Source organism: Ursus arctos, unplaced genomic scaffold (assembly GCF_023065955.2).
Source record: "Ursus arctos isolate Adak ecotype North America unplaced genomic scaffold, UrsArc2.0 scaffold_13, whole genome shotgun sequence".
NCBI classification, from domain to species: domain Eukaryota; kingdom Metazoa; phylum Chordata; class Mammalia; order Carnivora; family Ursidae; genus Ursus; species Ursus arctos.
In genome coordinates, this window is record NW_026622797.1 from 26821553 (window position 1) to 26839019 (window position 17467).

General features: G+C 35.9%; 1 protein-coding gene across 1 annotated transcript in view; it reads right to left on the minus strand.

The window, feature by feature from the left end:
• The window catches only part of PEX7 (peroxisomal biogenesis factor 7), an 83324-nt gene that overhangs the window by 19428 nt on the left and 46429 nt on the right, over positions 1-17467 (minus strand). Inside the window, exon 9 of the mRNA XM_026504883.4 lies at positions 3966-4065. Coding sequence (XP_026360668.2) covers positions 3966-4065 — 100 coding nt within the window. The remainder of the gene's footprint in view (positions 1-3965; positions 4066-17467) is intronic.

Below are 17467 nucleotides of genomic sequence, written 5' to 3' on the forward strand. Positions count from 1 at the left end.
CCTTAAAAAATTAAAAATAGACCTACCACATAATCCAGCAATTTTACTTCTTGGTATGTAACCAAAGAGAATGAAAATACTAATTTCAAAAGATATATGTACCCCTATGTTCACTGCAGCATTATTTACAATAGCCACCATATGAAAACAACTAAGTGTCCATCAATGAATAAATGGATAAAGAAAATATGGTAGGGGTATGTATGTATGTGTATATGTATATACACACACACACACATATATATATATATACACACACACACACACAATAAAATTAAGCTATAAAAAAGAATGAAATCTTGCCATTTGTGATAATATTATGTTAAGATAAATCAGACAGAGAAAGAAATACCATATGATTTCACTTACATATGGAATCTTAAAAGACCCCAAAACCAAAAAACAAAGCAACCAAGCTCAAAGATATAGAGAACAGATTGGTGGTTACCAGAGGTGAGGGGTAAGGAGTGGAAGAAATGGATGAAAGGGGTCAAAAGGTACTAACTGCCAGTTATAAAATAAATAAGTCCTGGGGATATAGAATGGTACAGCATGATGACAATAGTTAATACTGATTATATATTTGAAAGTTTCGAAGAGAGATGTTAAAAGTCCTCATCACAAGAAAAATGTTTTTTTAATAACTGTGTGATGACAGATGTTAACTAGATTTATTGTGGTGATTATTTTGCAATAAATATTTTTGCATACAATATTTTGTATTGTATTGTATTGCAATAGATATTTTGCAATACAAAAGTCAAATCATTATGTTATATACCTAAAATGTCAATTATAGCTCAATAAAGAAAATCCACAAATCAATTTCTATCATTCTTCTGCTTTTCAATCTCCAATGGCAATTACAAAGAAAATCAAACACAGTATGGTCTACAGGTCCCTCTACAATTTGGCCCCTGCCTAGTTCCTATCACTTTTCCCCTCATTCAGTAGGCTCCAGCCACGCTGGCCTTCTTCCTGTCCCTTATTAATAACAAACCCTTTATCACTCCAAGGACTTGACTGTTGTTTCCTCTGTGAAAAACACTCTTCCCTTAGATTTTTGGATGGCTGGCTTCATTTCATTATTCAGCTATCAGCTCACATTTCACTTTTCTTAGAGTCTTTCCCAGACCATTTAAGCAAAAGTACCCCATCATTCTCTATCAAATGCTCCAATTCTGAATAGAATTTATTACTATATGAAATCATCTTTTGGTTTATTATTTGATTTCTCCTATATATGTAAGCTCCATGACAGCAGGAACCTAGTCTGCTTTGTTCACTGGTCTATTCTTAGTGCCTAGAACAATGCCTAGCCTTCAGTAGGCACCTGGAAATATGAATGAATGCATATTTTCCTAAAACATCATTTGCTTCCCTCTGTTTTAGCATTTATCACAGTACACTGTAATTACCTATCCTACACAGCTGTAGTTGATACTCAATAAATGTGACCAAATAAAAGAGAGAAGCAGTGTCAAAGAGCATTAAAAGAAACAGAAAAATAGATAACTCTGAAATAATACTTTCAAAAGATTAAAAATACATTAATAATAAAGATACATTAACTAAAAAAACTCTCATATTTCATTTGTATGACCTACATATGAAAAATGTAGGTCATTTTTACCTACATAGCAAAAATTATATAAAGCAAAGTTGACAAACCTTGAAGAATGGGGGAGAAATGTAAAATTTAGTTGAGAATCCCAACACTCAATTTTTAAAAATATGACAAGTAAACAAACATATTTTCTTAAATTCTAATGTTGAATAATACACCATAAATAAAGAAGAAACAATTTCTTTCATTCTCAAGTACTAGCCATGCTCCCTTCCATCCCAGGGCCTGTGATATACTATTACTTTTGCCTATTTATGATATTCCTTTGTCTCTTCACCAGTTAACACTTACTCATTCATCAGATCTCAGATGAGCCTCACTTCCTTACAGATGTTTTATAAAGATCAAATATCTACCCTAATTATGAACCTTTGAGGAACAAAGTACGTCTCCTTCATAGGCTTGTCACAGCTGTCTGTCACATTCATTTGTGAGATTAATTAATACAATGGTAGACTAAATGCTTTATGAAGCCAGGGCCCATGTTTACTTTCATTGCTCACTGCATCCCCAGTACTTAGTACACGTCCAAATATGAAAATATCTGTGGAAAGAGTAAATGATGAGAGAGAGTGGTCTTATTTTTAAGGTCCCTCCTAATCCCAAGATTCTGTCCCACTATGCGTTAACTCAGTGGAGATTCCTTGTACAATTGAACTGTATATTATGCCATTGAACTTGATGCTTTTTTAGAGCTCAAAGACTCCTGCTTCTCCATTCCTATTTGCTCTCAATAGCAATTATTTCTTTAGTACAATTGGAATTTGGTTATTCAACTGGAAGAGATGGGTGGCAGTCACCAGACTATAAAATATATATATATATATATGACCATGTGATAAAATCTCTTGTTATTTAAGAGATTAAAATATGATTAATACAAAATGATTAATAAATATGATTAATAAATCCTCTGAAACCAAAGTTCCTTTTAATAAGGTGGTCTATGTGCAGAGGATATAGAAAACACTTGGCGCTCTGGGCAAGGACCTGCCAGGACCAATGTACACTGAGGAGGCCACAGTTTGGGACGCATAAAGTGCAGGTTAACAGAACTATATGAGAAGGAAAATATTTACTTAGGGTCCTTTGGCACTGCCACATTTCAACAGGTACGTTGCAACTTTTTTTAAATAGGACAGCAAACAGGTATGATTATTTTATTAAAAATCATCTACAGTAAATGTATTTCTCAGAAAAGGAACTAGTTCTTCCGAAGCACACTGTATTTACGTGAAAAATAATGCTATTTCGCCCATCACTATTTCAGTTTCTTCTCAGATGCCATAAATCATTTAAAAACAATTATTCTAATGTTAATGAGAATATTCTAATGTCTAATAAGAGTATTTTATGTATTTATTTTTTGAGAATATTTTATAATGAGAATTGTCTTAAGTTCGTAAAATTAAAAAAACAAGTATCCATTTAAACTTAAGAATACAGTAATGAGAAATGGAATTTGCTTTTGTTCCAAGTTCTAAAATTCATCATAAAAATATAGTTTCTTAGTCACACTCTAGAATTTCCACATATTATTTTGTGGCATGACTATGCTGGTGTTCTCACATAGTCTGTGTTATAAAGTGTCTAATCATTCAACATACTGTGGTGTTTCTGACCTGAGTTTATAATTTCCAAAACTGAAACAGCATAAAAAAAAACCCTGAAGAATATTTAAAGTCCAAAATATTGACTGTCAAGTTCTCAAGAGAACAAAAGGGGGAAAATATGAAGTTTATTAATTTTTTTTAAGATTTATTGTTAGAGAAAGAGTGCAAGTACGTGCATGAATGGGGGAGGGGCCGAGGGAGAGGAGCCGACTCCCCACTGAGCGCAGAGCCTCACACGGGCTTGATCCCATGACCCTGAGTTCATGACCTGAGACAAAATCAAGAGTCCATGCTTAACCAACTGAGCCACCCAGGCACCCCTTAAGTTTAATTAAAACAGCCATTCTACTCTACCGGGTTCCCCACTGGAAGCCTCTCTTTTGACACGCGATGTAGAGAGGATGGTGACAGTCCTGAGAGGAGAATGACCTACCCATCATCTCAACCGTTCAGTGAGACAGCTGAATCCAGAACCACACTTTTGACTCTCACCGACCTTTGAGGACAAGCCATCCCCATTCCATTTTTCTCCTGTCACCCCTTCTACTGGGAGAGGTCTACTCAAACGCTCAAGTTTATATAACAAAAGAGATGAAGTTAATTAAGTAAATGTACTTTGTTCTGCCCTAAAGGCAAAAGTCTGGTCCAGACAGCAGCACACGCCCTGCAGAGGGCTAGTTGCAAACCACATGCTAAGAAAAACATGAGGAGATCGCACCCATTACCTGAGTAGGACTCTGAAGACTTAAATCTAAACCACAAGTAAACTCCGTATGATGTTCCACTGTTTCAAGAAGAGGGTCAGGTTTTGAAAAGTTCCAGAATCTGTGAATATAAACAGAAAGAAATCATTTAAGCGCTAACACTACCCAAAAACGGACCTAAGAGAAAACAGATATTTACCATAGCAGGGTCTTTAGCAAGATAGCTTCAACCAATTCATAAATACAGAGCCCCTACTGACCTACATAAAAAAAAAATCTAATACAGAAAAATATGTACTCCATTCTATTACATAAAAAAAACAAAATTATTGGGGCGCCTGGGTGGCACAGCAGTTAAGCCTCTGCCTTTGGCTCAGGGCGTGATCCTGGTGTTGTGGGATCGAGCCCCACATCAGGCTCCTCTGCTGGGAGCCTGCTTCTTCCTCTCCCACTCCCCCTGCTTGTGTTCCCTCTCTCACTGGCTGTCTCTGTCTCTGTCAAATAAATAAATAAAATCTTTAAAAAAAAAAACAAAATTATTAATCTACCCTTGTAAAAGATTATTCCCACTAGTATACCTTGTAGGATAGAAGCTTAACAAGTTTTAGTTTGAAAAAAATTTTTTATATTGCACAAGGACATTTAAGATGAGAGATACTGTAGCAATTTCTAAAAGCATTCATGACTGTAAAATAAGGATATTGGATCACACAAACTCTAACATTTTGTGATTTTTAAATACTTCATTTCTCAACAACTGATATGAAAAGATCTTAGGTTTAATTTACATTTCAACAACAATTCAAATTCTTTAAAAAGAATCTCTTCTCTTATGAAAATCTCGTTAATTCTGAAAATCTTTTTCTTTTCTTTTTTTTTTTTTTTTTGAGGCACAGCCTTTCTTATAGATTCCACATCAGTGTAATTTCTAGAGTCAAGAAACTGAAATGTGTTTTCCTGGGCCAATATTAAGTATTCTATTTATCCTCTATAGACTGGGAGTGGCAATATTTACCATAATATGCCTCTGATTTCTACTATACAGATAGGAACTTGGCCCTTTTTTCAACATACAAAATAGTACTTTATTTCTAAAGCTTTATTTGCTCATCATCTTTCTTATTTGACTCTAAACACTCCATAAAAATGGCACATTCAGGATCATAGAGTCATACTCCAATTCAGCCTCCCTAATGATCTGCAACATGGAACACACTGAAGGTTTAGCAGATCTCTCTGAAAGAGAGTAAATACACAGAACCAACAGTCATAGTTTGTTCAACCTGGTGGTATTATTTCCCTAATAAATACAGGGTTGGTCTTATTAAGTTTGAAAAGGATTGTTGCTATGGATAAACCACTGTGTGGGTACCAGAGAGACAATGAATAAATAGCTCATTTATCAGATTACTGAAATCTACAAAATATTTAAGGAGAGTGATTTTACTTTTGAAAATTTCCTGTTCAAACAAATGAGGGAACAGGCTGCAGTCCTTCTCAGAAATCATCATAGTGGCCTCCACTGTCTTTGCATATTTGTTCCTTTGGGTCTAGAGACAGATACTGTACTGAAATCTAATTTTCTAGATTTTGATAATGTTTATATAAGCAAAAGTAAATAAGTCATCATGTAATTTCGTTTCTAGAACATGGTTATTTACTGATTTGCATTATTTGAAACAGTAATCAAATGATTTTGTATATACCCACTATGTTCCAAAAAATATTCAAAATGGTTTTAAAAATCGTTTTCAAAATGGTTTTAATATGGCTGAAAAATGAGTTAAAGAAAAAGGATAGGAAAGTAAATTTGAACCTACAACGAGATGATAAACAAAAATAAAGAGCATCCTCAACATCTCTGAAGGAAACACAGAGATATTACTTCATAGGCTGCTACTCATGAATCAATGGTATCACCCCAAAGGACAGGGTAGTAGAATCATTCTATGGGAAGGTCAATTTAATCTAGGTATTCAGCTTTCTGACTTCATTTGGGATTTAGATTCTATTTCAATAGAATGGATGAGCATCTGTCTTTAGACCAACCATAAAAATTTGTTTGTGAATTTCAGCAGAACTTTTTAAGGATAATAAAAAGCAAAAGGATTCATTTGTACCCTCCAGACCAGTTCCTGGGATGCAGTTTTTGTTATTATTTTGTTGTTCTGAGCTAGTTAAGGAAAAGGTAGCACTTACAGACAAAACAGGTGGGCCTTATGAAAATTAGGATGCCCGGTAAGAATGCATGGGTGAAAACATCCAACTTTAGCTTTAAAATATGGTAAGGGAAGTCACTCATGCAGGAGGGCTGAAATTCTACTCAAAAAGCCAAGCTGGGGGCGCCTGGTTGGCTAAGTCCGTAGAGTGAGTGACTCTTGATCTCTGGGTCATGAGTTCAAGCCCCACATTGGGTATAGAGATGACACAAATAAGTAAAACTTAAAAAAAAAAAAGTAAAGCTGAATTTGCTCTAATACATAGCTTAACAGGGAGTCAAGATGCCATATAGTTCCACACCAGAGTCATACTCATCCTAACTTTAACCTGGGAAAAATGATGTGCAAAACCCTCATCAAACAAGATGCATGCTACAACTCTAAGGATACTATTTGGTGAAGGGAGGGTTAGTCTAACGAATGTCATAAAATGCTACTGGCTTATTACATCAGTTCACGGCTCTGATGGAAATTATGTAATACACGAATTATGCCTATTATGCATATGATAGTACAAAAATTATGAGAGGTTCATTTCCAGCAGAATGGTTGACTAGGTGTCTAGAACAACATTCTTACTGAAAAAAAAAAAATCCTAGATAATAACACAAAAACAAACACCACCACAAAAATTTCATAAAAGCATCCGTGAGGAGCACTCAGGTCAAAAGGAAGCCAGAAGCTCAGAGCACCACATCGACCATCAGCCAGCTTTTGCCTCGAGAGGGTCTGCTGAACAGGGAGGGCTGGAGCTTCGATTTCGTAGACCTCGAGGGGATCAGGAGCCAGAAAAATCAGCAAGATTAATACTAATATTTATAATTTAAGAATAATTTTCAGTAAGCTAAAATATCTTCACAAAAATATCAAGTTAAAGACAGTACATGGCACAAGCTCAGTTGAGAAAACCAAGCACTAAGCAAGGCGTCTATACACTGTAATTCATTTTTTCATCGCTAATGGCTTTTTTTAATAACAAAAGAAATATATGTTTTTTCCTCATTCCCACTCTCCAATGGCAACCACTGTGAACAGTTCGATGGGGACAATTCCAGAACTGTTCCAAATTTCTCCATTTCAGTTCCACCAGGAAGGGGCGAGCAGTAAGGAGGAGGTGGGCGTTTCTCCACATTTTCTCGTATTTGCAAGTAAGGTGGTGGGCAAGGTCTCTTCTTGTGATCTTCTGGAATCAAAGGTCCCATAAGTTCTATGTATCTTAGGGCCTTCATGTGCCTATCACACAAGTAAAAGAGGCTCCTTTTATTGGGAAAAGTTAGGCTCCATATATCATTAAGTGGTCAAATAAGGCATGTTACTGTTAGGGGCAATGTTTGCTTTGGTCCAGCACATATACGACTTGGTGCCTTTTTGTCTCTTTGCTGATGAAATCACCGACTATTTAAGCTCTCTCATGGGAAGTAAATATACTGGACAGGCTTCCAATGATTAAAAATATTACAGAACTGTAGGAACATTTTTCATTTAAATTGGAGATGGAGAGAGAGAAAAATTCATCACAGTACAAAGTCTTGTTTGAGTTCCTTTTTGCCTTCTGATTCCACACTTCTTTACTAAAGCAAGTATGTAGCACTGTGTTAAATAAAACATCCAAACTACTTCAAAAATTAAGCTGAAATTTTTTTTTACTTTATTAAAATGTAATTTGAAATCCCTATACTAACTTCTGAAATTTAGCTAACATATGAATTCAGAGTAACATTGATAATATTTTTCAAAATTCTTCTTTTTCCTTTCCTGTTCTTAAGAGTTGGTCCAGGATTCTCTGTGAGTCTTTCCTAACTACAAAAAGAAAAGATGGGAAAAAATGTTGGCTCCTTTTCCATGCCTCATATGCACATTAATTTTAGTCAAGCTGAATTTTAATTATTTTAGTCACATTAATTTTAGTTGTGTTTTTAAAATTCTAAGCAAATTGCACAATCATAATTCCGTTTGCACTGCTTCAGGCGAGTGTTCTCTAGAGTGATGAGCAAAAAATGTCACAACAGCTTGTTTTCTTGTTGCCTAATTACTTGGTCATTCAACAATTTGTGAGTCCTCGGATGTGCCAGGTACTGTGCTGGGTGCCAGAAGTAAGAGAGATATGGCGGGATAGACTGACATTCTTTAAAAGACCACAGAAACATAACTATCACTGCAACTGACAAGTGCCCCAAAGACTATGCGAGACGGTCTAAGAATGACATTCTGGCGTGCTTGGGTGGCTTAGTTGGTTGAGTAGCTAACTCTTGGTTTTGGCTCAGGTCATGATCTCAGGGTCCTGAGATCAAGCCCTGTGTTGGGCTCTGTGCTCAGTGCAGAGCCTGCTTGAGATTCTCTTTCTGCTCCGCTTTGCTCCCGCTTTCTGTCTCTCTCAAATAGATATTTTTTAAAAAGAAGAATGAAATCCTGAGGAATTGACACCAAGCTGAAATCTGAAGGTTGATGAGATAGCCAGGTAGAGAGCAGCTGGCCCCTTGTCAGTAGGGAGCAGAAAGGCTCACATCACACAGGTCTTTTAGCCCATGTGAGGAATTTGGGATTTTCTCTTAAGTATAAAAAACAAAACCAAAGGAAACAAATCAAAAAAATGAAGGAGACAGGTGCCTGGGTGGCTCAGTTGGTTAAGTGTCTGCCTTCCTCTCAGGTCATGATACTAGGGTCCTGGGATTGAGCCCCATGTCGGGCTCCCTGCTCAGTGGAGAGTCTGCTTCTCTCTCTCCCTCTGCCTGCCACTCCCCCTGCTTGTGCTCGCACTCTCTCTCTCTCTCCCTGTGTCAAATAACTAAAATCTTAAAAAAAAAAAAACCCAAAACTGAAGGAGATTTATATACTCAGCTTTATATTCTTTAAAAAAAATGTCTTAGTAGACTTTTAAATGTTATAGTAGTTTAAATCTGGAGAACTTCTGAACAAGTAGAGTTCCCACATAGTATGACCCCATGTAGTACAGGTCCAAAAAGAGAAAATATCAGCTTGGATTTAAGATGGTGACAGTGACGATGAAAAAAGGTTAATGGATTAGATACATGTATAGGCAGAAGAATTAATAGGACAGAAGAAACAACAACGATTAATGGAACAGGAAAAAAATAAAGAATGATTCCTGTTTCTGGCTTCTATCCTAGTACTTACAATACTTCCATGTATTCAGTTATTTATTCATTTTTTTTTTCCTCTAAAAGGCACTAAACTCCTTGAATTCAGGGACAGTCTCCTATTGTTCTTTGTATCTCTAGCATGCATAAAAGTATCTGACACATGGACACCCGAATAATGTTTCTTGAATGAATGAACAAAAAATAAATGTGAATATTAAGGACGAGATATATAACAAAGGCCAACCTCACAAATAAAGTAACTTTAAATCACCTATAGGTATGGTTCCCAAATGATGGATCAGAGACTCATTCCTCTGCTTTGCCGAGGAATTTTTTCTGAAAATTTCAATTGAATAGATTTGTATGGAATCCAAAAATCCCTTCTCAGGAAATGGTGATGCTTAACCAGCTAGGTCTGGGAATTACCATCTTGAAGCAGCACTTCAACAGATACAGATTTGATAAATTCCCATCGGAAACAACAGTGATAGCAAGCATTAGGCAGAAGGGGAGGCAAGGGAAAAAGCCAGTAGGGGGTAGTGGTTCTCAACCTTGACTAAATGCAATCAACTGAGAAACTTTAAAAAAACTGATGTGTGAATGCTAGCCCTAGAAATTCTGATTTAATTGGGCTGATGTATGTCATGGGCATTGGGAGGTTCAAACATTCTCCAGGTGATTGTAATGTAATGCCAAGGTTGAGCTTCTTGAGGGGGTAGGGGTGGGGGGTAGGGTGGCAGATATTACCCATTAATTGAGAATCACTGATCTAGACCAGCAGGTTCTCGAACTTAACTTTGCATCAGAATTGCCTGAAGTGCTTGTGAAAAACAGATTTAGAAGGTGTGGAGTGAGGCTCAAGAATTTGCTTTAGAGATGAAACAATCCATCATGACATAGCTAATAAATGGCAGCCCCAATGTACAGACTCTACTGGCACCATGTCCAGTACTTTCTCTACTGAAAGCTGCTGCCATTTGCTTTTTTTTCTGGGCCAGGCCAAGGAATCTGGAATATAGGTGGCCTGGGGCTCTTCAGGTAGTTCTGATTAACACCCTGAAAGTTCAAATGGCCCTGGACTAAGTCAGGCTTCCCCCATACTCCTCAACTACATAGAAAATTCTATTAGCCAAAGCCCATGCCAACACTCCATTGGTCTGCCAGCTTACATTCAAAACCAATACCCTAAGAAAATTACAAGCTAGAATAAATCTGAACGCCTATGGCAAGGAGTTCAGAAATTTCCCTTTCTTCTAATATTTTTTACATGCACCTACTGGATCTCCCATCTAACTTGCTGTCCCTTCCTGACTTTTGAATCACTCAACTGATCAGCTCTTTCTGTAACCTCACAGATCCCCATCTTTTTGAGGTGAAATCCTCCTGAGCAGAACACACAGAATAAATCATGGGCTTATTATTTTATTGTCTGTATTGCTTTTGGAGGGGATTAAAACATAGAAATTACAGACTAGCAAAACAATCCTGTAAAGAGCTAAACTTTCTTTCATTAACTAAAGAATATTTACTGAGCACTAAGGCTCATTTGTTTGCATGACTAGGTTGGAGAGTTGTTTATTTTCATAACTGGTAATGACCAAAATAAAGCTTAAAACTGAAAAATACTGTCTGCTAAATGAAAAAATATGATTAATTTCAAAGAACTACTGAACAATTTTCAAAGAACTTTTAGAACGACTCATTCACAAAAATCCAGAAACCATATTCACAAACTTTCAAGGTTAAATCCAAAATTCTAGAATTAAGATTCTCTACCAAAATAAATGCATTTTAATATTTCAGTTAAAACTTTAATTAGATCAGTACTTTAGAGGGACTTACTCCACTTCATCACAACAAACATTAAGCCCAGGAGCCATATACCACAAAGCCTAGCGTACTTTGACAAATTAAAGAAAACCATTAGCTGATGGAAGGCTTGCTCTGAGTGTATACATGGTTGCAATCCACGGGGATACAGGATGATTTTCTGAAGAATGCCACATCTCAACAAGAGGAGATAAAAGAAAGAAAAAAAACCACAACTCTTAGAGACTTTGTTTACTGTTCACTGGTACGAACTGGAGGATCATGAAATAATTTTGCGGTCAAGTTTCAAACAACATCTTAAAAAAGAAACAAACTGGGAAGAACTCTATCCGACATGAAATAGTATCAGTAACTCAGGGATGAGAATAGTCTATGTTCAACTGAATTGTAAAGGGCACCAAAATGTGGCTACCCAGGTTAACTACCTCCCAAAATGTGGCAAAAGGTTATTTCATAGAAGCACAGACCACAGTGTGACTGGATGAGGCCGCAGGAGAACCTGGCGCCTAACGTTGAAAGACTAAACTGACAGCGGCTGCTTGCCTGCTCCGGTCCTTTACCAGCCATATGTCTCTGAAATTCTTAATGTCCTCATCTCTGCAGCTAAGCATTTGTGAATAAACCCACTCAGGCTGCCAGGTTGTGGAATGTCTACACAGCTTACAAGGATCTCTTTTATTGAACAACTCTCTTATCAGTGGAGGACGGATATAGTGAGGGGGTGAAGGAGAGAAGCAGACACTGACACATGTGGGAGAAAAAAAAAAACACATGGAGCAGACCAAATAATTCTGCTTCTTTTCTGGTGACTGGACATGAAAGCTTAAGGAAACAAGAAAAAAGAAAAAAATCAGTGCAGAAAGAGGAGAAATGAGAGCAGGCACTTGAGTCAAGCAGTTGCACTACCTCCCTGGCCCCTGGGGCACTCCTGTCCTGGTGCTCGGAGGGATCCCAGATCCTGAGTCAGGTCTCTCCCTTTCTATGTAAGCTAGCTCAAGACGGTTCCGCTTTCCACACAAGTCTGCACACAATGCAGACACACACACGCCCGCACAGCAAAACTAAGCGAGGCTGCTGAATTTGAAGATGCAAACAGATTGCTCATTATTGGTGTTTATTCTCCGTACGGTTCACTCTATTAGTTCAAATCTCTAAGATTCAATGTTAGAATATTTAGTGTTACCACATTCCAGATTGGGGCTTTGGGGCAGACTTCAAGGGTAATTTTTTTTTTTAAGATTTTATTTATTTGAGAGACAGAGGGAGGGAGAGCACAGAGGGGGAGTGAAAGGGAGAAGCAGACTCCCCACTGAGCAGAGAGCCTGATTCCCACCGAAGGCAGAGGCTTAACCGACTGAGCCACCCAGGCGCCCCTCGAGGGTGAATTACTTTTCCTTGAGTTCTTAGGGGACAGAACAAAGTAGTAACAGCTGGCGGGTACTACCCAGTTGATCTAAATAAACAGGCTCACTATGTGTGCAAACAAGGTGGGGGGAACACTGAGGTTTTCTGCTCAATTACCTTTTTCTTAAAAACAGTAATTGCACAGATTAGAGTCCACTAATTCTACAAGGCTTATAACAAAGAACAGCAGCTTCCTGCATAGTCCCCTCTGCCCTTCACCTCAGAGGTCATCGCTTTCCATTCTTTTTGCTGTTCCTTTTGATACACTGTACTTATTTCCGCTATATTTCCAAATAATATGCTCATGGAATTCATTATTTTCATTTTCACATATTATCTTTTGGCTTCCTACCATGGAAGATGAGGCAAACATTATCTACATTAGAAAATATACATATATGCAACAAAAGCCACTCAGTTGCCTATTCATACTGCAACCACAGAAGTTCTTAAAAATTATAATGCAAATTAACTGACAAACTCCAGAAATTTTCTGCTAATCAACACAATTCAAAGTTCAAAGCAGTGACTGACACTGCATTAAGCTATGACTTAACATTCCTCACTCCTTTTAGATCTATGTATTTCTTCATGTGCTGGCATTAGGTTATGAATTACACACGGATTTGGTTTGGTTCTTAATGAAAAATGTTAGCACTAAATAGTTCTGAAAATGTTGTGCAGTTACAAATCAAGGTATTTAAAATCAAAAGTCTTACACATTCCTTTCTAATTAATGTACATTGTTTCATTTTATAGGAAATTACTTTCATTTTTCACCTGGCATTTAACTTGCAAAATTATGCTTCACTTCATCAAAAGAGCTTTCCAATATGACAATAATTAACACAAGACTTTTCTAATTTAAACAAGTCAAATGGAAAAATTCTTTGGGACATTTAAAAACATCAATCTATCAACAAACTTGGGATTTATTGCTTCATACAGACAAATACCTTAACTATTAGTTATATGAAGTTCAAGGAAATTTATTAGTAAATTGCATATGACAATTGATTGCAGAAAAAAAAACCCAAAAAATATCTATCTGTAAATTTAGTTGACAATCAGGATACCAATACAATGGTTCGAAATTTGTTAAGTAGCAAAATTTTGTGATCTAGTCAGTCCTGACTTAAATGAATAGAACAGCAAGTTTTATCCTGGAAAAATATCACTTTCTTATCCCAACAGGACTTTCCAGTTTAAATTCAGTTTGATTAATGACTACTTCAAACATAATTAAAGGGAAAGCCATATTAAAATACAATTGTTGTAGGTTGTTACATTCAGAGTGAGCCAAGGGTAATATAACTTTTCATGTAATTTAAATTCACTTACATCTAAAACGTTTATTTAGTATTTACACGTACCAGGGTGCCAGGTACTAGGGACAAAACAATGAAACAGACACTTATAGCCTGTAATCAGATAATGTACTTTATTAACACAAAATATAGTCAGTATTAAAATAGCCTTATCAGAGTTAAGCAGATTAAATATGTGAATGCAAATAATCTCATTCTTAAAAGACACAACATTAAGATGCTCTCCTAATATCAGTGGTGAAGTTCAGTGAACCTTTGCCACAAAGCAAAACCTGTGATAGAGTTACAAAGACACATCTAAGATATCTGAGAGGCACACAACATGAAACCACTCTTCGATCATTTTCAGGGTTCAATCACAGTTACTCAAACGTTAACAGTTAGTGTCATATCATTAGCCACATAATTCTTCTTGTGGTTTGATTAACAAATGCAGAGGAATTAAGAACAGCTGTCTGAAAAGATGAGGTAAAATGATCATTTGAAACTACATCTGAGCTCACATTCAGCCACATTTCTTACCTATTTACTTTGACTGACCTTTTTTTTTGTGGGTAAGGGGGACTAGGTAAAGTTGAAAGAAAAGGTTTGCAAGACAGAGTACATATTCAGCTATACTATCTGTTTACTTTGGCTGACCTTTTTTTATGGGGAAGGGGAGGAAAGAGAAGTATCTGCCTGAGGAAATCTCTGTGCTAATAAACATAAGGATCAAAAAAGCCCATCAACCATACCAAAGTTAAGACACTTACTATATAAAGGAAAATCCCATGAGAGTAAATGCGACAAAGATAAAAAGTATTTCTGTGTCTGCTGCTTTGTTAAGATTCTAAATTTACTACAGTTAAAGACCATTTTTCTGCTTACGCAACATAATAAAGCTATTTATCTTATTTTACAATTAACAGTATCATTGAATATCACATTTATATTAGTAAGGTATTAGTAAGAAACATTTTCAGTGTCTTATTTTATATGAGCAAATATAGCTTACTTTTTCCTCAAATGTTGTTATTTTTAAAATCACCAACCCAGAGAAAAATTCAAAGAATATAATGAACACGCATATATTGTCTATGTTCACCAATTATTAAAGTTTTACATTTGCTTTATCTTTCTCTACAAATACATACTTAAAATAATATTTTTGCTGAACCACTTAAAAATAAATTGCAGGAGTCCTAATTGAGTGTCTTTTTGTGATTCTGCTTCTTTTTTAACAATTCTGATCTGAAATATAAGAGCATATATTCACAGTGACACAGTACTAAGTACAAAGTTTGAGGAATATATATGTGGATGAAAAAGAGAAGAAACTAAAATTTGTTGAGTGCTTGATATGGGCCAGCCACTATGGGGACAGCTTTGCATACACTGATATTTAAATCTCATAATAATATATTTTATGACTGAGGAAACAATGGCTCAGGGAGGTCAAGTGACTTTATAAGAGATTAAATATAACAACAGCTAGTGACGGTAAATTCAGGATTTTAAACTATATCTCTTTTTCTATTGTATCCTGCTGCCTCGCTAAGCAATAATTTTAAAACAAATGTATAGATAATATGTAAACATTTAGAGAAACATATAGGTTGAATTGAAGTAGAAGTGGTCATGTGGTTATGGATTTGAAGAAAATGATTCACGTACATTCATCTTTGTCTATGTGTACAAGTATACTCTGTTCTGGGTCATACTGCACCAAATTCACAAGGTATGCTTCCCCCACCTCCTCTTGACAATGTAACAAGAATTCCCATTCACAAAGCTCCTCCACAGTTTAAGCACCATAATTATCTTATTAAAGTAATGCTAGGTAAGGCATGAATGATGAATACCTTAACTCTCCCTACAGTACTTACATTTTAAAATAGAAAACTTATTATAACTATTCTCATTTAAAATATCTGCTATTTTCTTTGAGCACTTATTATGTGCCAAAGGTGTTTACAGCTTCATTTAATCTTCTGAACATCCCTGCAAAGTATCATTTCCTATATTTCACAGCTAGTAAATGGAGGAAATGGCCTTTCAACAAGTCTAATGGACTCAGAAGAGCATATGCTTATCCCACCACACAGGGGATTTTGAACCCACAGAACTTTCCTATATGTCTCCAGAGACCAAAGAATGGGGAGGGACAGTACAGCTTCTAGATAACCTCCTACCCCCACTTAGTACTACTTTCTCACCTACTTATTAATGTAGAATTTTATTAAATTATAATTTATGAGTAGATATTTAGAAAAGTTAGCAATTCTATCATATCTTGCACTCAAATATTCTTTCTCAATGAAATAGTCATGAAGCCTTGGTCCTAGATTGTCTACTCTAATCTCTCCCAATAAAACCTTAAAATTATATAAATTGAAGTTAAACTATATTGTCTGGTCAGGAATGTATCCTATTTGTAACTTGGGACTGAAACATACTTCAATAACATATACTTATTGAGTATAGTTCACTTAGTGACAGATCATCTGCTATGTATTTACCATAGTAATAGTGCACTTATTTAGGAATCCGACTTTTGAGAAGAACAACATCCCAAAATGGAGAACCAAAAAAAAAAAAAAAAAAAATCCAGAAAAGTGAGTGTACATGAAAAATGGCTATTTTTAAGTCTATGAATTTTATTAAGTGAGCAGATTAAAAATAGTACGTACAAAAGCAGAATAACATGTCACCTGGAAGTGAAGAAGCATAGAGAAACATACGAAAGGCAAAGGAAAAGAAACTAGAAAGTAAAACTTTCTGGGGCCACAGTGTCTCAGGACAGTTCTACAATACACAGACAGTTCAATAACTTACCCACTGTCAGCCTTGGCCAGAGGTTAGACTTTTTTAAAAAGAGCTTTAAGATTGTATACATACCTAAGTTATACGCCAATTAAAGAAGTTAAAAAAATTTGTGTTAAGATATCTCAAATCCCAGCCATCAGTAATCTTTAAATTCTAGTTATATCTTTCCAAACACTTTTCAATAAAAATGTGTATACATACATATATGTTTATGTGTATATACACTTACATGTGTATCTATATACACTCACAGGTATAGTATTTATATACACATACATCCTAATGCTGAAAGGTATTTAAATCCATAATTGTTAAGATAAAAGTATGGCACATAACCTTTTACACGTCCATCATTGTCAAAACTCACTTATGCAGAATACCTCAATCCTGAAATGATTATAGATATTATAGGCAATACTGTATTTTGGCAATTTAATCCCTAAGGAGATAACGTTTAACATAACAGGGGGAAATTATACTATTTGGAAATACATAAAGGCCTGCGCTTACTAGAAGTGTTCAGGTATTGAGTAATATAAAAAGCACCAGATTTGAAAATAAAAGATCTAGGTTCAAGTTTGGCTCCATTACTTGCCACTTGTGTGATAACGGCCTACCCTTCTACCTCCCAGAGTCAACTGCCTTCTGGATAAAATGAGTACATGCCCAAGGTAGCGTTGTGTGAATGAAAGGAAAATATTGTATATTAACATACTTTATAAACTAGACATAGCTAATCAAAAATAAGAAGTTGTATCATTGTGAGCACTGGGTGTTATATGTAAGCAATGAAACACTAAATTCTACTCCTGAAAACAATACTACGCTGTATGTTA